This window comes from Paroedura picta, chromosome 5 (genome assembly GCF_049243985.1).
Source record: "Paroedura picta isolate Pp20150507F chromosome 5, Ppicta_v3.0, whole genome shotgun sequence".
Lineage (NCBI taxonomy): Eukaryota > Metazoa > Chordata > Lepidosauria > Squamata > Gekkonidae > Paroedura > Paroedura picta.
Genome location: NC_135373.1, coordinates 10,491,170 through 10,509,798, shown reverse-complemented (window position 1 = coordinate 10,509,798; position 18,629 = coordinate 10,491,170). Strand labels below are relative to the sequence as shown.

The window sequence follows — 18,629 nt, the reverse complement described above, 5'->3', positions numbered from 1 at the left end:
CTGCTGGTATCGAACTCCCAGCCTCATGGTCAGGATTTCAGACAGCATGTCAGCTGCCTTACCATCCTGTGCCACAAGAGGACTAGGAATGCAAAATTCAAAGGCAATGCTAGCAACTATGAGAATAGCAAAATGCTCCAGAATTCAGCAAAGGGGCATGTTTGGAAACCACAATTTTTAATAGCCTCTTACTGGTTTCACCTTCCATCAAATCAACAAACTGGCAGGTTGCTACTTGCTTTTCAACAGGAATATCCCAACTTTTTGACCCCATTTCCCCAAGCTCAAATTCAATTAATGCAATTATTGATGCCTGTAAAAAAAAACTTGATTTTTGTATAACCATAGATAAATAAGGAATATAAAACAACAGTTATCAATGGCCTTAAGATCTGGCAGAGTTGCTTCCTGGTACTGAGTCATGGTCAACCCAATTTAAATGAAAGTTTAAAGATAGCGCAATGTTATGAATGTAGAAATCCTCTTAGTAAATAAAGAATTACTGTCCTTCAAGCAAATAAAAGGGCCATACTATATAATACAGAGATTATTCCACAATTCTGGATTAGGTTTAAGGTCCTTTTAATCATCTTTAGGCATACGTGGTCTGGGCCCAGCGTACCTGAGGGACCATCTTACTGCCTACACCCCTCAGAGAGCTCTACACTCTGCCACCGCCAACTGCATAGTCATCCCTGACCGCAAGGAAGCTTGCTTGACCTCAACCAGAGCTTTCTCTGTCCTGGCCCCAACCTGGTGGAACAAGCTCCCAGAGGAGATCAGGGCCCTGATGGAACTTGAACAATTCTGCAGGGCCTGCAAAAGGGATCTCCTTGGTGAGAGCCACCTTGGTGAACCAGCTTCTTGTAATGCTTGGGAGTGGGGACTTCTAACCTGGTGAGCTGGGTTTGATTTTGCGCTCCCCCACATGCAGCCAGCTGGGTGACCTTGGGCTCGCCAAAGCACTGATAAAGCTGTTCTGAATGAGCAGGAATATCAGGGCTCTCTCAGCCTCACCCACCTCATAGGGTGTCTGTTGTGGGGAGAGGAAAGGAAAGGCGAATGTAAGCCGCTTTGAGACTCCTTCGGGTAAAGAAAAGCAGCATATAAGAACCAATTCTTCTTCTCCTCCTTCAGGCATTTGATTGAGGTCAACCTGAACCAATCACTTTCCATTGGCCCCCAAGGCCCCCTCCCATAAAAACCATCCAACCACGGAGCCATCAGCATGCTGCAGTTCCTGTTCACTACTCTTCCACTGTTCTGCTATATTATTGTTTATTGATACCTATGCTTACTATTACTGTTATTTATAGCCACTGGTTCTCTGTACGGTTCTTGTTCCGTTAAGTTCTATGTAAACCATCCTGAGCCTCAGGGGAAGGCGGTATCTAAATGTTAAATAAATAAATAAATAAATAAATAAATAAATAAATAAATAAATAAATAAATAAATAAATAAATAAATAAATAAATAAACCAAATCAACTGTACCGTTATGGAATCACTATACAGTATTCTCTAAATTTTTGTTTGAAGAGAGGAAAATGGTTTAGTTTAGACTAGTATCCCAGACCTGTGGAACAAGTTCTTGGATATAGTTTATTTACACATGTTTCTCCTGGCAAATAGGATTTATAACCCTGGGTAGCTTGGATCATCTGTAGCCCAATAATTCTGAGAGTTTTGACCTTTAGTCTGAAAAATGTGGGATTTTGTGTTTTATGACACAGATTCACCATTATTAAACTGCCCATATTATATTTGGGAAGTATTGATCTTAAAGCAAACCTATTTTTCAACAGAAAACAGCTGTTTATATCCTTTTGAAATGTATTTGAATAATTTTAGGGGAATTTTTAAAATGCTGAGATAGCCTAACAGCTTTCATTTATGTGGTTTACATGTATACGCCACCCTCTCATTTTCAAAAGAGCTGGTAGGTGACAGTTTTTCTGATGGTTGAATGTAATTGCAAACGCCAGCTTATCTGGCAAAGTTCTGATGGGACACTATTGCTGATGTAGCTGAAGGAAACTTAAAGAAATATCTGCCCTATTTATTTTTGCAGTCATATTTTGTTCTTATGTGACATGAATTTTGTAAAATTTTTCCAATTTTTTTTAAGAACCGCAAAATGCCTAAGACAGAAACATTATGTAAGCAATTCAAACTGTAGGAGCTCCTTAAACCAGGAGTTCCTTAAAGCTCACCATAGTTTTGCTGTACAAGATTTTGCAAGTCAAATATCCCTTCATTCTGTATCAGACACTTTGAGATCATGAAAGCCATGGCAAAATTCTGTTTGCAGCCGAGCACAGGCTACCCCCTACGGAAGATAATGCCCCAGAATTCAACTGTGTTGGTCATAAAGGTGCTGCTGGAGTCAAAGTTTGTTTTACTGTTTCCAGGGGAGGCAAAAACAATGAATCTATTTCCAGACTTTGTGGACTACAGTTCCCATGAGCCCCTACTGTTGTGGTCCATGAACATCTGGAGAGACGCAGTACACAACTATGCACCAGAACCTATCTTTGTGACCACAAACAGACTACCGGGATGGCCTAAATGTGGCTCTCCAGATATCCGTGGACTACAATCCCCATGAGTGCCAGCTGGCAGGGGCTTATGGGAATTGTAGTCCAGGGACGTCTGGAGAGCCACGGATTGGCCACCCCTGGACTATGACATCAAATCAAAGGGTAACCACGCTGGCACTCAGGACCCGCCTCTCCCTGGAAGCTATTAGCATACACGGCGATCACAGGCTGCCGGTTGCTGTCCGACTCCAAGCCCAGCCAATCAGCTCATTTCCTGCTCCACCTTCCTCCGTAAGTTGGTTTCTCTTTCCTTTCCACCTACGAGCTGCAAGCAAAACAACCTCCCCCTTTCCCGGCGCTGCTTCCCGTGGAGAATTAGGTTGGAAAACGCAGTGAGTATAGCAAGAGTGGCGGAGTAGAACAGAAGTCCGAAGGTCCGAAGGGTAGTAGGCTTGATTGGCAGGACCAGAAGTGAGATCTCCCCCCCCCCCAGCCCATAGAGGTGGGGGGAGATTTTACCAATGGTTACCCTGCGGAAGTTAGCCACTGGCATCCCTTCTTTTCCTAGCTTGGCATCTAAGAATGGCGTGGGAGGCTGGCGACTCCTCTCTCCCTGGGTCTTTACCAGCAACAGACTTTCGAAGTCTCAAAAGTTTCCCGGGGTGATTTTTACTTATTCATGCCTTTCCTTTCCTCTAAGGCAGCGGTAGTCAACCTGTGGTCCTCCAGATGTCCATGGACTACAATTCCCATGAGCACCTGCCAGCGTCAGCGTTTGCTGGCAGGGGCTTATGGGAATTGTAGTCCATGGGCATCTGGAGGACCACAGGTTGACTACCCCTGCTCTAAGGCACTGGCTTCCTCTTTAGAAACTGTTAATGGTGTTGCTTTCAGTTTTACTCTCCACGGTGCTTTCTGTATTTTTTTCCCCTAGGATTGCCAGATTTAGTTTTGGGGATGGAGCCTGAGCAGGGCAGGGACCTCAGAGGGGTACACTGGGTGGCAAGGGAAAGCAGCACAGGGAGGTTGCCCAACCTGATTCAAGAGGAGATAACATTTTATTTAAGAATTAACATACTTGATGGTGCAGTGGGGAGGCACAGAGAGTGGCTAACTACATGTCTGGCTGAGGGAGAGAGAGAGACAGACTGAACTGTGGCTCCCAGCAAGAAGTAGGAAATGGCCCCTAAGAGTAGCAAGGAGACAGACAAGGAATGATACTTAACAGGAGAGAAGGTCCTGACCTCACTAATAGAGGCCACCCTTCAGAGCATCCCTGTTCTCCAGGGGAACTGTAGTCTGGAGATGAGCTGCAATTCTGGGGGATGTCCAGATCCCACCTGGAGTCTGCCATTCCTCCTTTTAATATGTGTCCGCTTCATTCTTTGGAGGGAAGGCGGCATGGTGTAGCCCGATCTCAGAAGCTAAGCAGGGTTGATGCTGTTCACAGAGTTTGACTAGGCAGGGAGTGGGGAGCACCAGGCCACTTAAAGGAAAAAATAGATTTATAAAGAGGAACAATCATGTATAAAAAGGAGAGACCTAACTGTCTAGCTAGCTGTTGTCTGCAATCAATCTGTCTGTTCAAAACTGTTCCAGAGGGAGGACTGTGCTCCAAAAGCAGGAAGTGTCCTATAGAGCCAAAGAGGATACTTGAGATAATTGAAAAACCATCAGGAAGTTCCTATCCTAACTATGCTAAATATACATCTCCTCCGATGCCTCCTGCAGGACACCCTTTATATTTTCCTCAGTTATGCACACCACAGATCTTGCATATTGCAACAGATAAGGGAGACCACCAAGGAAGGCTCTCTATGCCAGTAAAGGTGTTTGTTATTGTTGTTGTAGTAGTAGAAGACGATAGCAAACAACCTCTGCTTCTCCCTTGCCTTGAAAGCCCCTTGCTGGAGTCGCCATGGGTCAGCTGCGACTTGATGACACTTTACACACAATCTCACACAAACACACATTATGCTTTTTTCGGCTGCCGTGCTGAACTCCTGCAGAGTCTGTCCCTAATCATGGGAGATGCATGTTTTGAAGTTTGCAGGTTAGGATAGTGCAATTCAAAGAAGGACAAGACGCTCCTACTTCGAACGGGTGGCTTATGTAGCTGGTATTCCCTGTGCAATGACACTTCTTGATCTGCAGCCCAGTGTGGAGGCGGTGGTCAACTGATGCACACGGGGAATGGGGCTATGCAGATGCCCTGACTTGCAAATCACGGTGACCTGAAAATTATTTGGTGAAGAAAAAGCCTGCTTCTTCCCACAATGCATAATAGGCTTGTAGAACTCATTACCAGTAGATGCAGCGGCAGCTACTAGTTAGATGGTTTTGCACGGGGGAAGGACAAATTTGAGGAGGACAGGCCCTTCAGTGGTTGTTGGCCCTGATGCCTTGATTCTGGAAAGTAGCTGCAGGGGCAAAGTTTGCTTCTGTGCCTCTTGTTGCTGAAACAGGATGCTGGAACAGAAGAATTATTGGTCTGATCTAGCAGGGCTCTTTTTAGCTTCTCATTGGCGATTTGAGGGAAGGCACTGGCAAGGCCAACCTGTATTGAGTCTGCCATGAAAACGCTAGAGGGCGTTACCCCCAGGGTCAGACATGACTCGGTGCTTGACAGGGGATACCTTTACCTTTATGAGACAGAAATTCTTTAAAAAGCTTCAAAAAGTGCAGTTTTTCTTACCGATGTCTGACAACAACAAGAAGAAGAGTTGGTTCTTATATCCCAAAGGAGTCTCAAAGCGTCTTACATTCACCTTCCCTTTCCTCTCCCCACAACAGACACCCTGTGAGGTGGGTGAGGCTGAGAGAGCCCTGATATTAACTGCTCGGTGAGAACAGTTTTATCAGTGCCGTGGCGAACCCAAGGTCACGCAGCTGGCTGCATGTGGGGGAGCGCGGAATCAAACCTGGCTCGCCAGATTAGAAGTCTGCACTCCTAACCACTACACCAACACTACCTATTACATCATCTCTTCTACACAACTCCTAAAATGTATTCCATTGTAGGCTGGGATGTCCCCATCCCTGTGAAAGCCAGGAATATTGGTTTCTCTGGGAGCAAACTGGGGCTTTGTGGTTCAGGCGCTGTCTTGCACAACACGGCCACAAATAACCCTGACTTCCCCTTGAAACTGGGGACTTCATTGGAAGTGGGTTAGATAGCTCCACATTTATATCATCTTCAAATGCCAGATCAACTCAGACCTGCCTCTTTGGCCAGATGTAAAACTTGCCCTCAACTATCCTTTTAGGAGGATTCCAGAAAGTTGCATAGTCAGTCAGATCCTGCCCATGTAAAACTAGCAATATAGGAAGTATATTGTGCCTGTGCTTTTTCAATATTCCTTTTGCACAGCTAACCGTACTTAAGCCTCATTTTGTTACATAATATGGGACTCCCTGATCTTTTAAAGGTTCCTTTCCTTTCGAATAAGAACAGCTCTGAAATAACAAAAAGTGTGTCTAAATTTTTGCAAGATGCCATAAAGTTGCACCAGGGTGAGTGTTAGCTTTGGTCTGTTTAGCCTGGAGAGGAGAGGACTGAGAGGGGATCTGATAACCATCTTCAAATATTTACAGGGCTGCCATGTAGAGGATGGAGCAGGTTCCCGCTTGCCCGGAGGGACAGACCAGAACCAACGGGATAAATTAATTCAAAAGAAATTCTGTCTAAACACCCGGAAGAAGTTTGTGACAGTTAGAGCGGTTTCTCAGTGGAACAGGCTTCCTCGGGAGGTGGTGGGTTCTCCATTTTTGGAAATTTTTAAACAGAGGCTGGATAGCCAGCTGATGGAGAGGCTGATTCTGTGAAGGGGGTGGCAGGTTACGGTGCATGAGCTATAGGGTTGTGAGTGTCCTGCATAGTTCAGAGGGTTGGACTAGGTGACCCATGAGGTCCCTTCCAACTCTATTATTCTATGATCCTATGATTCTAACTTGTAGCATATTTATTGTTTTCATTCTGTCACTTTATTCAACTTTGACGTCTTTTTATTCTCATTTTATTGTCTTAGTTGTACAGGCCCATAAAGGATTTCTGAGTCTGAAAAAAATAATAACCCTTGCTGCTTCTCTTGTGCTGTTGTAGAACATCCACCATGAATGCTCTTGAAATCCGAGAGCAGGACCTCAAAGAGATGGGCTCCTTGATCCAATCCCGGGTGGTCTTGGAAGTGTCTACTCAGGTTCAGTCACTCCTGGAGTCCCTGGACACCACCACGTTGGACATTGCGGTGACAGGTGAATCAGGTGCGGGCAAATCCACCTTCATCAATGCTCTGCGGGGCCTACGCGATGGTGACCCCTGCGCCGCCCCTACTGGTGTCATTGAGACCACGGCTGCACCCACGATGTACCAGCACCCTCACCTGCCCAGTGTCCGCCTGTGGGACCTGCCTGGCATTGGCACTCCATCCTTCCAAGCTGAGACCTACCTGCACCAGATTGGGTTTGAGAGGTACGATTTCTTCATTGTCGTTGCCTCGGAGCGCTTCCGGGAGAGCCACGTCCAGCTGGCCCATGCTGTGAAAGCCATGGGCAAGCGCTTCTACTTTGTTCGGTCCAAGGCAGATCAGGACTTGCGTGCGTCGCAGAAGCGACGGCCAACCCGTTTCCAGGAAGCTCAGGTGCTGCGGGAAATGAAGGAAGACTGCATCCACCAGCTTCAGAACCAAGGCTTAGATTGCCCCAAGGTCTTCCTGGTCTCCAGCTTTGAATTGCACCGCTTCGACTTCCCGCTCTTGCAGGAGACTCTGGCGGAAGAGCTGGACGGCCACAAGAGGCACGTCCTCTTGCTGTCCTTTCCTTCTGTCACCGCCGCGGCCGTGCAGAGGAAGAAGGACTCCCTGAGGAAGCACATCTGGAAGAAGGCCCTGCTGGCTTGCTTCGTCGCAGCTTTGCCGGGTCTCCCCATCCACCTGAACATCCCGATGCTTATGAAGACCCTCGTCTCGTACCGCAGGGATTTCGGCCTGGATGACGCCTCTCTGGGGGCCTTGGCTCTCGCGTCCTCTAAGCCGTTGCGTGAATTGCAAAGTCAGATCTGCTCGACTTTAGGGAAGGATCTCTCGGAGAACGCTGTCCACAGCATCTTGGGACAAGCTGCCCTCTACGGGCAAATGGCGGCCCGGCTGGTGAAGAACAAGCTGCCACTTCTGGACAACTTGGTCTCCGGGGGCATCTCTTTCGTGGCGGCCTATTATCTGCTGCACACGGCTCTGGACAGCTTTGCGCAAGATGCCCAGAGGATCCTCGAAAAGGCCTACGGTTTTGAGGAAGAAGTTTATAATCCTCCGGATCCTGGCTACCTCTTTGATTGAGGCCAGTCCAAGAAAGATGAAACCACCGCCAGGCACTTGTGATAGATCACGACCCCTGCTCAGCTTCTGTTTCTCTTTACTTGTTGCCGTGCCAATCCAACTGGGCCATGGGAATGCCCTGACCAATCTGAATAACGCAATAATCTAACATTTCCACCAAAGCATTCTCCAGACAGAACGAGGGGGAGATGCCTTTGGCGAATGGTGCTGCTTTAAATCGGAAATATATATATTATGCTCTTAAACATGATTAGGGCCGGACGTTGGAGAATTGTCTCTGTGTTGTAGATGACATGCACTACGAGGGGGTCACTATATTTGATGGGTCTAATGGACCCTCTGCTATGACAGCAGAACATGTCACATTTCTGTGGCTTTCTGGATAAGGGAGTGGTGTCTGATCGAGGAACAAGAGACCAGATCTGGAAGTTGACTACAAATAACTCGGCTTCTTTTACAGGGTACGGCTTTTCCCAATGGAATTTTTAAAAATTTGTGTTTTGTTGGGAGGGGGAATCTGTGGAAATTGCAACTGACGATAATCTTGCTGAGGCTTTGAAATGGCTCTCGTGGATGGGATTTTACTGAACGCCAGGTGATAGAAACGGTTGGATCTGGGCCATTGATATTGATCCGAAAGTCCGGCTGAACCACAGGATTTCAATGGAGGGGGTGCAGCCATCAGGAAAAGGACGCTGGGAGCCTGCCAGCCATAATAGAATGAATTGCTGCCACAATGCAGACCTTCCAGGGTATTCGTCAGGGTCATAAAATCTGTGCTCAAAAGTTTTATCTCCGAAGGGACCAGCTCTGTCTCTGGATCATCTATGAGCAGGTTATGACATTTATTAGCACCCGGCTAATACTCATAATGTGCATGGACATTTTAGTATGTGTAAGCCATGCAACATCCCGGGAAGCAACGAGGGACCTTTGCAATGGAAATTTCTGTGAGAAAGCAGTTCTGTTTTTCCAGCAGGCTTGTGGGAGACATGGGCGAACACCTTATCTTCTCATTTGCGAGGACGTCATATGGCGTGACATTCCAGCTCTTTTAATAAATTACAGCTTCTTTTCCCCCTCCAATGTTTAAAATACAGTTTTCTACTAATCAGGAAGTTTTCTACTAATCAGGAAGCTTGCGACGGCTCTCTGTTTTTTAAATATTTGCACTGACAAGAGAAAGGATGTGTCTCTTTAGATATATTTCTGGAGAACGTTCGTACTCAATAAAATGCTTATTCCTCTTCCCCTGTTGCTTTGGACATGTGTTTGTAGATCTTGGGAAGACTCCAGAAGTAGGGAGGAGACCTTAAAGATGGTGAGAGAGCAAATACAAGGAAAACCAAGCCAGCTCTCTTACTCGATTTATTTCCTTTCTTCCAAAATTAAATGGGAGGACAACGTTAATTTCTCATCCAGGGGTTAGCGGACCTGCTTTCCTTCATCCAGGTGATCAAATTGTGTGTTTCAGCCATCTTTTATTTTTATTTATTATTTACATTTCCAGGCCACCCCTATTGAGCATGTCATCTTGTGGCGGTTTACAGCATAAAATACAGTTCAGTTAAAACAGTTAAAATCAACTGTACATTATTAATGGTACCATAAACTATATACCAGGTCTCACAGGCTACACCAGTAGCTGGACTTGGCTCTGAATCAGTGGTCCCCAACCCCCGGTCCGGGGACCGGTACCGGTCCGTCAATCAGTCGGTACCGGGCCGCGCCACCTCCTTGTCCTCCTCCCTGGCTGCTGCCTTGGGAGCCGCCTTGTCACTCTGACGCTGGCTCACCTTTGGTGCTCTCCAGTGGCCGCCATGGCTGGGGCTCCCCCTCGGCCTGGCACTGCGTAGCTGCTGCTGGCAGCGCCCCCCAGCGGGCGGCAGGAATTCAGGGGCGCCGGCAGGTAAGCAAGCGGAGCAGGGGCTCAGGCAGCAGTGACATCCCTTGGCAAAAGACTACCTTCCCCTGGGCCTCAGTAAAATTGTCAAACGTTGACCGGTCCCCGGTGATAGAAAGGTTGGGGACCACTGCTCTAGATGTTTATTATCCTTCTCACGCGAAAGAAATTGAGCAAGAGTGGAGAGCTGATTGTGTTGCACCAGAGGAGGCCCACTGATGTTCATTTTATTTGCTTGTCTGAACTGGCCTCAACCGTAAGCCTGGTGGAAGAGCTCCATCTTGGAGGCCCTGTGGAATTGTGCTGGTTCCGTTCAATCTCTGGTGTTCTCGGGGAGCTCATTCCATCAAGCAGGGGCCAAGGTGGAGAAAGCCCTGGCCCTGATCGAGGCCAGTCGGACCTCTTGCACCCCTTTTTACTAATTTATTTTAAATTGTACAGGCTGCTTTGAAAGCAGCCAGCAGATTTTTAAAAACCTCTTAATAAAATGATATGCCACAAAACATTGTTACAACAACAACAACTAGCCTTTAATAGCATACACAAAACACTGTTAAACATTCATGCATCCTAAACCCAACAGTAAGATACTCAGGGCATAAAAACAGCATGACCATTAAAAACTGATGAATCATCAGGTCCAAATGGAATACATCCATGAGGAATCTCAACATGGCTTACAATCGCCTTCCCTTCCCTTCCCCACAGCAGCCATCCTATGAGGTAGGTGGGGCTGAGAGAGCTTTGACAGGACTGCTTGGTCAGAACAGCACTTATCAGGACTGTGACAAGCCCAAGGTCACCCAGAGGGCTGCATGTGGATGAACGGGATCAAACCCACCTCACCAGATGAGAAACTTCCACTGTACACCGTGCGGGCTGTCAGACAGGAAAATAATTAAAGAAAGCAGCTAGATAAAATAAGTGTGTCATAATAGGTGATTTAAACTACCCACACATTGATACGTGTTCAAATCTGGTGAAAGAGGCTGAGCTTCTAAATACTCTCAATGACTTTGCCATGAAGTAGATGGTTCCTTAATCTATCAGGGAAAGGCAGCCTTGAATTTAGTCCTAAGTAATGCCCAAGACCTGGTGAGAGATATAAATGTGACAATACCGGTTGGAAACAGTGACCATAATGTTATTAAATTTAACATTTATGTAAATAAAGAGTTGCCCCCCCTCCCAAAAAAATCAACATGACCACATTTAATTTTAGAAGGGACAGCCTCTTTCAAACAAGAGAGCTTGTGAAGAAGAAACAGAAAGGAAAGATAAGGGTCAAATCCATTCAGGAAACTTGGAGGCTATTTAAAACAATAATCCTAGAGCAGGGGTAGTCAAACTGTGGCCCTCCAGATGTCCATGGACTACAATTCCCAGGAGCCCCTGCCAGCTGGCAGGGGCTTCTAGGAATTGTAGTCCATGGACATCTGGAGGGCCGCAGTTTGACTACCCCTGTCCTAGAGGCTCAGATAGATTATTTATTTATTTATTTATTTATGGATTTATATCCCGCCTCTCCCAACAAAATCGACACGATGCGGCTTACAAGTAAAAGCAATAACAATGTCCCATAAAAACAATTAAAAATAACATTTACCGTTAAGACGAAAAGCGTACCACAGTTTAGGAAAGGCAGAATTAGGTATTTAAAAGGCCCGCGTTGTTAACAAAACGGCAGAAGCAGTAAAAGGGGGGAAAGGATTCCTTGAAGCGGTGGAATGCTAGTCCCCCTAGCGAGATAAATAAAAGGGGGAAGAGGCTTTGGCAAATAAAACATTTCAGTGATGAGACAGGCAAAAAGGGACTATGAAGAACATATTAAAAAAAAACCCAAAAAATTCTAAAAGAACTCAAATGTGAACTTGTGGATCTCTTGACAATCTTATCATTATGCAATCTTATTAAGATTTGCTTCCATTCCTGAGACCAAGCTGCCGCTGATCCACGCCCTCCTACCTCTGCTCTGGAGTTCTTAGTCTGAGGAAGAGTGCTTGCCCTCGAAAGCTCACGCCTTGAATAAATCTTCGTTGGTCTTAAAGGTGATTCTGGACTCTGATTCTATTGTGCTATTTCAGACCAACACGGCTACCCATTTGAATCTTTTTCTATTATCCACCTTTTTCTATGAGACAGAAAAATCTGACCCTTAGTTTCCACAACAATTTTTGTCAGAGTGTAGCGGTTAGAATGCTGGCCTAGGACCCAGGTTCGAATCCTCATTCTGCCAAAGAAAGTTGCTTGGCTTGGTTACTGTCCCTCAGCTCAATATACCTCACAGGCTTGCAGCTTTGGATAAATTCAAAGCACAGAGAATGATGTCAGCCACTTTGGGTCCTGACTGGGTACAAAAATGGCACATAAATAAATACATATAAAACCCAATCCATTAAACAAAAAACTCTTCTTAAAGTAGTTAGGAACAAAGGCTTCACTAGATGGCGCTCTTTCCTCACAATCTGCCAGCCGGTGCTCTCCAGTCTTTGAAGCAAAAGGCAGTGTTGGGGCGTGGGAGGTAAATTAAAATGCCTCCCAAGATAATCAGGTGCATCTGCGGCTGCCTTGATATTGCCACCGTGCTGGCTCTGGGAGTCTGTTTTTAAGAGCACGTGCTGATGACACAGCATTGCAGCAGTGTGGTCATGCCCCCAAGCTCCCATCCAAACACGAATTCTGGAAGGCTGAATCCTACCTTGCAGAATGTTTCTCCAGAGAATCAAGGTAGAGCAGGCACCAGTAGATTTCCGTGGGGTGGATGACAAATTACAGGACTATGTAGAAAAATCCGAGAGAGAAAAGGATCCATGCCTATTCATCTGTCCACGTTTTTAAAGCTTATTTTAGCGGGATAAATTCCTAACCAGTATGGCGGTTCTGTGGCCTGGTGCTCCAACAGGAAAGATCAGTCTTGAACCTGCTTTTCAGAAAAAGGGGAACCGAATCTCTCCTCAGAGATTACTTGTTTTATTTGAGAGCCAATTTTACTTTGATAAGATCAACCAGATGCTGGCCCTCCTATCTGAAAAGCCATGCACCTAAAGGAAAACATCTCAGCTTGGCTCGTAGTCTCCTTCCTCGGCTCGAGAAGAGCAATGTGAAAGCTTCTGCCTTGTGTTCTTCACTTTGTTCTAGATTCTGACCTTGGTTTGCCAGCTTCCAGTTGGTGTCTGGAGTTCTCACACTGTTCCAACGTATCTCCAGTCGACAAAGATAACTTCCCCTGGAGAAAACGGCTGCTTTGGAAGGTGTATTCTAACCCCTCCCCTCCACAAACCCTCCCCTCCTCAGGCTCCACCCCAAAATCTTCAGGCAATTCCTAGCTGGGAGCTGTTAGTCCTTTTGGGACCTGACTAGAGATGCTGTAACAGCAAGCAGAAGATGCAGACCCAAAGTTGCACTGGTTGTCAGGAGCGCTTCACATTCAGAGCAGAAGTGTAATTTGGGCACGTGCGCCATAATCTGGAGCAAAGGGCTGATCCATCCAGAGAACAGTCTTGCTTCCATTCTCTTGTAGATGACGACACCTCCCACTCTGAAGAAGAGCTGTTTTTTGCACTCTGCTTTTTACCCAAAGCCATCTCAAAGCAGCTAAAACACTGTCCCTTCCTCTCCCCACAAAAGACACCCAGCAAGGTAGGTGAGGCTGAGGGAGCTCTGAGAGAACTGCTTTGCAATAAGAGCTCTAAAAGATCTGTGACTAACCCAAGCTGGCTACATGTGGAGGAGTGGTGAAGAATCAAACCAGGTTCTCAAGTTAGAGGCTGCCACTCTTAACCACACTGGCTCTTCATTATGCACAGATCTTTCTAAAGAACTACAGATTAAGCCTTGCTTGTAGTAATGTCTTGGGTAATGATGAAATTGACTTTTTCAAGGAGATTAGCTTTTTCGGTGGTTGCTACCAGAGTCCCCTGTAATGTTAGCCTGACCTTCCGGCTCTTCTCACGTCAGGAGCAGATAGAGACGGTTCTCTTCCTTCAGGCATTTGGCTGAGTTTGTGAGATAATGTAGTTCTGCAGTCTTCCAGCCTTCCTAGATGGCAGGTAAGACTGAAGGCTTTTGAATGTTAATATTTTCAGCAAATGGTTTTCTCTTTGGACAGTAAGCTGCTCTGAAAAGCTGAAAAGCCCCTAAAGAGGGGCGTAGACACTGACTACATTCCGACAAAGAAAATAAATAAATGAGGGAAAAAAATAGAAGAATCACTCCTGATGGCCCCATGGTATGGATGGGAATCCTGTTCATATCATGAGTTTCATCCAACCCTGTGAGGTTGGTGGAGCTAAGAGAGCTCTGAGAGAACTGTGCCTGGCCCAAGGTCACCCACCTGGCTGCATGTGGAGGAGGAGTGCGGAATCAATCCCAGTAGTCCAGATTAGAGCCTGCCGCTCTTAACCACAACACCACACTGGCTGTCAAAGGGGGATGCTTATTTCCATCTAGATCCTACCAAGATTGTCTTCCCTGATTCTTACAGTGATCGTACTTTTATCAGGGTTTTTTGTAGCCCACAGTTCTGTCCCCTCTACCTCCCCGGGGCCATCTTATTGCTGTTCATGTTGGATTCCCCCTCCCCCACCCTGGAAGGAGTTGATGTTTGCCAAGAAGAAATATTTACAGAAAATGCCAGACGAGTTCAAAGTTTCGTTTGCTGATGCTCGTCTCCCATAGATGCCAGTCTCTCCGGTTTATTCTGCCTTTGCTGTGAAAATCTGAAAGGAGGGGAGCGAGCACTGCTGGGTTCAGTTTCTCATTCAGGGGTAGGAATTTACTGGTCGTCTTTTAGCATGGCAGGAAGGCTTAGAGCAGAAATGAGGACGTGGGCATTTCAGGTTCAGCTTTTTGATTAATATGCTAAGATTACGTAGCAACAGTGCATTTTTATTTAGTACAATTAGGTCTCACTTTTGTACATCTGATTCTCACAACAACCCTTTGAGGGTGAGAGTGTATGACTGGCTTCCCTGTCAGAGCAAGGATTCGAACCTGGATATCTCAGATCCTAATCCAATACTTCCATTACAATCACTGCTACTGGCTCTTCTGTCGTCTCTGCATATGACACCTTGGTGCTAAGTTCCTCTTTCAAATAAAAATTTCCATCTAATGAATTGTGTCTCCAAACATTTATTTCCCCTATACATTTCTTAAAAGATAAGCCGGGCTAATCAAACCAGGGGTAGGGGGTGGGGAATCCTTTAACATGTTAGCCCATGTATTTTGATGGACTGGAAGACTTTTAAAATCAAACAAGCAGCAGTAACCAAATACAATCACAGGGGTGGCCAAACTGTGGCTCTCCATAGGTCCATGGACTATAATTACCATGAGCGCCTGCAAGCACCACGCTTTGTTGGTCTGAAGTAGTACAATAAAATCAGAGTCCAGTAGCACCTTTAAGACCAACACGCCTTGAATAAATCTTAATATAAGAACCAACTTCTTCTTCTTGTGATTCAAGAAGGGGTAGCATTGAAAAAGTGCTATGCCTCTAATTATTAGAGAACAGAGAAGTATGCATTAAAAAAAAAATTAGCGGGCATTGCGAGACCTTTAAAGCTTGAAGGAAGAGGATTGGCTGCCTGGCTTGACTTGACAGGCAGAAGAGAGTCGCATGTAAACTGCATTGCTCTCTTCTGCCATTTCAAGAAGGCAATGTGGAGGATGAGAAGCGCTAATAGGCAGCAGAGAAGAGCAAGACAGGAAAAGGGCAAGGAGGCATAATTATATTTAGCGTTACGCCATTTGGCTGGCGTAATGCCATTTTTACAGATGAGTGGAAATGCCCTTGTGTCGAAGCAATTAACTGTTCGTACTAAAATCCTGGTTGGAGATGATCAGATCAAGGGGACTCCACCGGTCTAATTTGTCGAACTGGTACTGCAGTTCCGCCCTCTGGCCATCAGTAATGGTGGCGCCAAAGTGTGGTGAGGAATGGGCCAAGGTAGCATATTAGTGAAGGTATCTCTGGCTGAGGTCGCTGACAAAGAATATCTTAACTGTACACTTACCTTGCAAATAGACTAGATTCGGGTGTCTCTAGGCTTTGTGTGAAGGTTTTCTTTCAAGAAAACTAGCCTTCTACAGTAACTGCCCTAGACTGTCCGACTTTTATGGCTGAAGCTTCCACCTCCGCATTTGGAATGTTCATACACGTTCCGTGACATCACAGTGTAACCCTGTCGACTCATTTTGTTGTCACAAAGGTATCCCATTTGTCAACAATACTTCTAACATACAAGAGAGAAATACAAATCAGGGAACTTCCGAAATGTTTATAGAAGTTTGCAGTACATGGAGAACAAGCCATGATCCTTTGCGACACCTTAAACTGTCTTTCTCAGGGTTGTATAAAACAAAGAATAAAATGAACACTGGGATGGAGGCCACGTCTGAGACCAGATTATTTAAATCTACTAACCAACCAGATCTTCAGTGGCAGATCAGAAGCCCTGCTTTTTAAGGACCCCCCCTCCCACTTTCTCAAAACACTTTGTGGGCACCAAGAACAGCGTAGGCAGGTTCGACCCATAGGCACCATGTGGGGGAACCCTGTATTGCAAGGTTACAATGAAAACACAATCTTAAAATCAATTTTAAAATAAATAAAAAGTGAACTGAATATGCTGGGTAGCCTTATGATCAACTTAAAAACCTCTGCTTCAGTTAAAAACGCTATATAGTATATCTTCCTCATTATTATATTATTAATAAAAAGAAACCACACATATTATTTTAAATTGTGAACTTCATGTGAGTCTTCGCAGAAAACTTCTGGATCCTCTATTTTGTCCCAGAGGTCTAGTAAATGATGAAGCTACACTCCAGTTTCTGCTTAATGATCTTTCTGCAGAGACCATATTGTGTGTAGCTGAATTTTTAATGGCTGTTTATCGAGCTAGAATTAAGATGTTTTAATCAGCTGATTTTATTGTATTTTAGTCTCTAATATTAGCTTATTTTACTCTATTATAATTTTCCCCTGCTTGGCTGTACTTGCCTATTATGGTTATGCCAATAAAGGTTTATATATATAATAAAAAGAAATAAATAATTCAGTTTGTATTCTGCCTGTGCTCTGAGGTACTCAGGGGACTACACACACACGCACAGTTGAGAGATCTCTGTGCTTCTTCATCAGAGTCTTGCTCTGGCCAGCTTACAATCAAAAAAGTAAGTTAACAGGAAGAAAGCCATTACAACAAGTCCAGGGACATAAACAGTACAAAATTATCCCTAAAAGCAGCAGCAGAAGAAGAACTGGTTTTTATACCCCACTTTTCACTGCCTGGAGCAGGGGTAGTCAAACTGCGGCCCTCCAGATGTCCATGGACTACAATTCCCAGAAGCCCCTGCCAGCATTACGCCACGAGCCGTAAGGGAGTGGCGGGCAATAAATCGAAAGATAATAATAATAATAATAATAATAATAATAATAATAATAATAATAATAATAATAATAATAATAAAAACTGTGGGGGGGGGAAAGGGGAGGGATGGGTTCCTTTTCTTGGAAAGCGGTTCTGGAGGAGGTTACTGTCTGTAGGGAAACAAGGCAGGCAGAGCTAACCCGGTGAGCGGGGAAGGATTATCGACTTCTGGCACAGAAGGAACACGATACCCATACTGCCTTCTTGTAAAAAACAAGACCTTGCCAGTCATTAACCAGCAGTGACAAGCAGAACGGAGGCGCACAAAACGGATGATACCTATCAGGTCGAGGCCTGGGATTGGTCGCCAGCTTTGTAACCGGCCCCTCTAGCTGTGCCTTTCCTATCAGCTTGCCGAGCAAGGGCCAGAGTGATGTAGCGGCTCCAGCAGGGATTCCCAACCAGGGCTCCGTGGACCCCCAGGGATCTGCAAGAGCTCTGCAGGGGGGATCCACAGCCTTTCCCCACCCCCTTAAAGGCCACAAGCTAGGGAACTGGCTATTTCCATTGCTCCCCTCCCCCCCTCCGGAACATGAGAAGAAGGTTGGTCCTTATATGCTGCTTTTCTCTACCCAAAGGTGTCTAAAAGCGGCTTACATTCGCCTTCCCTTTTCTCGCCCCACAATAGACAACCTATGAGGGAGGTGAGGCTGAGAGAGCCCTGCTATTACTAAAGAAGAAGAAGAGTTGGTTCTTATCTGCCACTTTTCTATACCCGAAGGAGTCTCAAAGCAGCTTACAATCTCTTTCCCTTTCCTCTCCCCACAACTGACACCCTGTGAGGCGGGTGAGGCTGAGAGAGCCCTGATATTCCTGCTCGGTCAGAATAGTTTTATCAGTGCTGTGGTGAGCCCAAAGTCACCCAGCTGGCTGCATCTGGGGGAGGAGCGGGGAATCAAACCCAGCTCGCCAGATTAGAAGTCTGTACTCCTAACCACTGCACCAAGCTGCCTCTCGAGTGAGTTCTCTTGTGGTTTCTGTGCCTGGGAAGGGATGGAGCCTGCATGCCTACTCCCACCTTAAACTATCTCCTCTCTCACTGTCTCTGCCCCGCCTTGGTCCACCTTGAGCCTGCCTATTAACATGGATGGTGATTTCATTTCCAGTGACATGACATTTCTGGAAGTGTGGCAGAGAGGCATGGCCAGCTGGCAACACTTCCGGGGCTCCTTGAAACCTAATAAATTATTTCAGGGGCTCCTTCCTGGTCAAAAGTTTCCAAAAGGCAGAGTTAGAGTATTATACTAGTATCTGGGAGACCCCAGTTCGAATCCTTGCTCTGCTAGGGAAGCTCCCTGGGTTACCTGAGGCCAGTCATTCTCTCTCAGCCTCACCTGCCCCAAGTGGCTTCCCTTCCCTTCCTCTCACTACAACGGGCACCCAGAGAGCAACAAAGATGATGAGGGGTTTGGAGGCC

General features: G+C 45.9%; 2 protein-coding genes across 3 annotated transcripts in view; one reads left to right on the top strand and one right to left on the bottom strand.

Annotated features, from left to right (window-relative positions):
* LOC143837033 (heat shock cognate 71 kDa protein-like) overlaps window positions 1-15,916 on the bottom strand; it is a 42,339-nt gene extending 26,423 nt beyond the window's left edge. The window contains exon 1 of the mRNA XM_077336446.1: window positions 15,794-15,916. The gene's annotated coding sequence lies outside the window, so the exon portion shown is untranslated. The remainder of the gene's footprint in view (window positions 1-15,793) is intronic.
* On the top strand, window positions 2,827-9,123 carry LOC143837035 (interferon-inducible GTPase 5-like). 2 transcript variants are annotated; one of them, XM_077336449.1, is made up of 2 exons: window positions 2,827-2,932; window positions 6,643-9,123. In XM_077336449.1, the coding sequence occupies exon 2, from the start codon at window positions 6,653-6,655 to the stop codon at window positions 7,871-7,873; it is 1,221 nt and encodes a 406-aa protein (XP_077192564.1). In that variant the 5' UTR covers window positions 2,827-2,932; window positions 6,643-6,652; the 3' UTR covers window positions 7,874-9,123. The 2 variants fall into 2 exon arrangements, with proteins under 2 accessions (XP_077192564.1, XP_077192565.1); XM_077336450.1 differs by having other exon boundaries at window positions 2,863-2,932; window positions 6,569-9,123.
* Window positions 15,917-18,629: the final 2,713 nt, after the last annotated feature.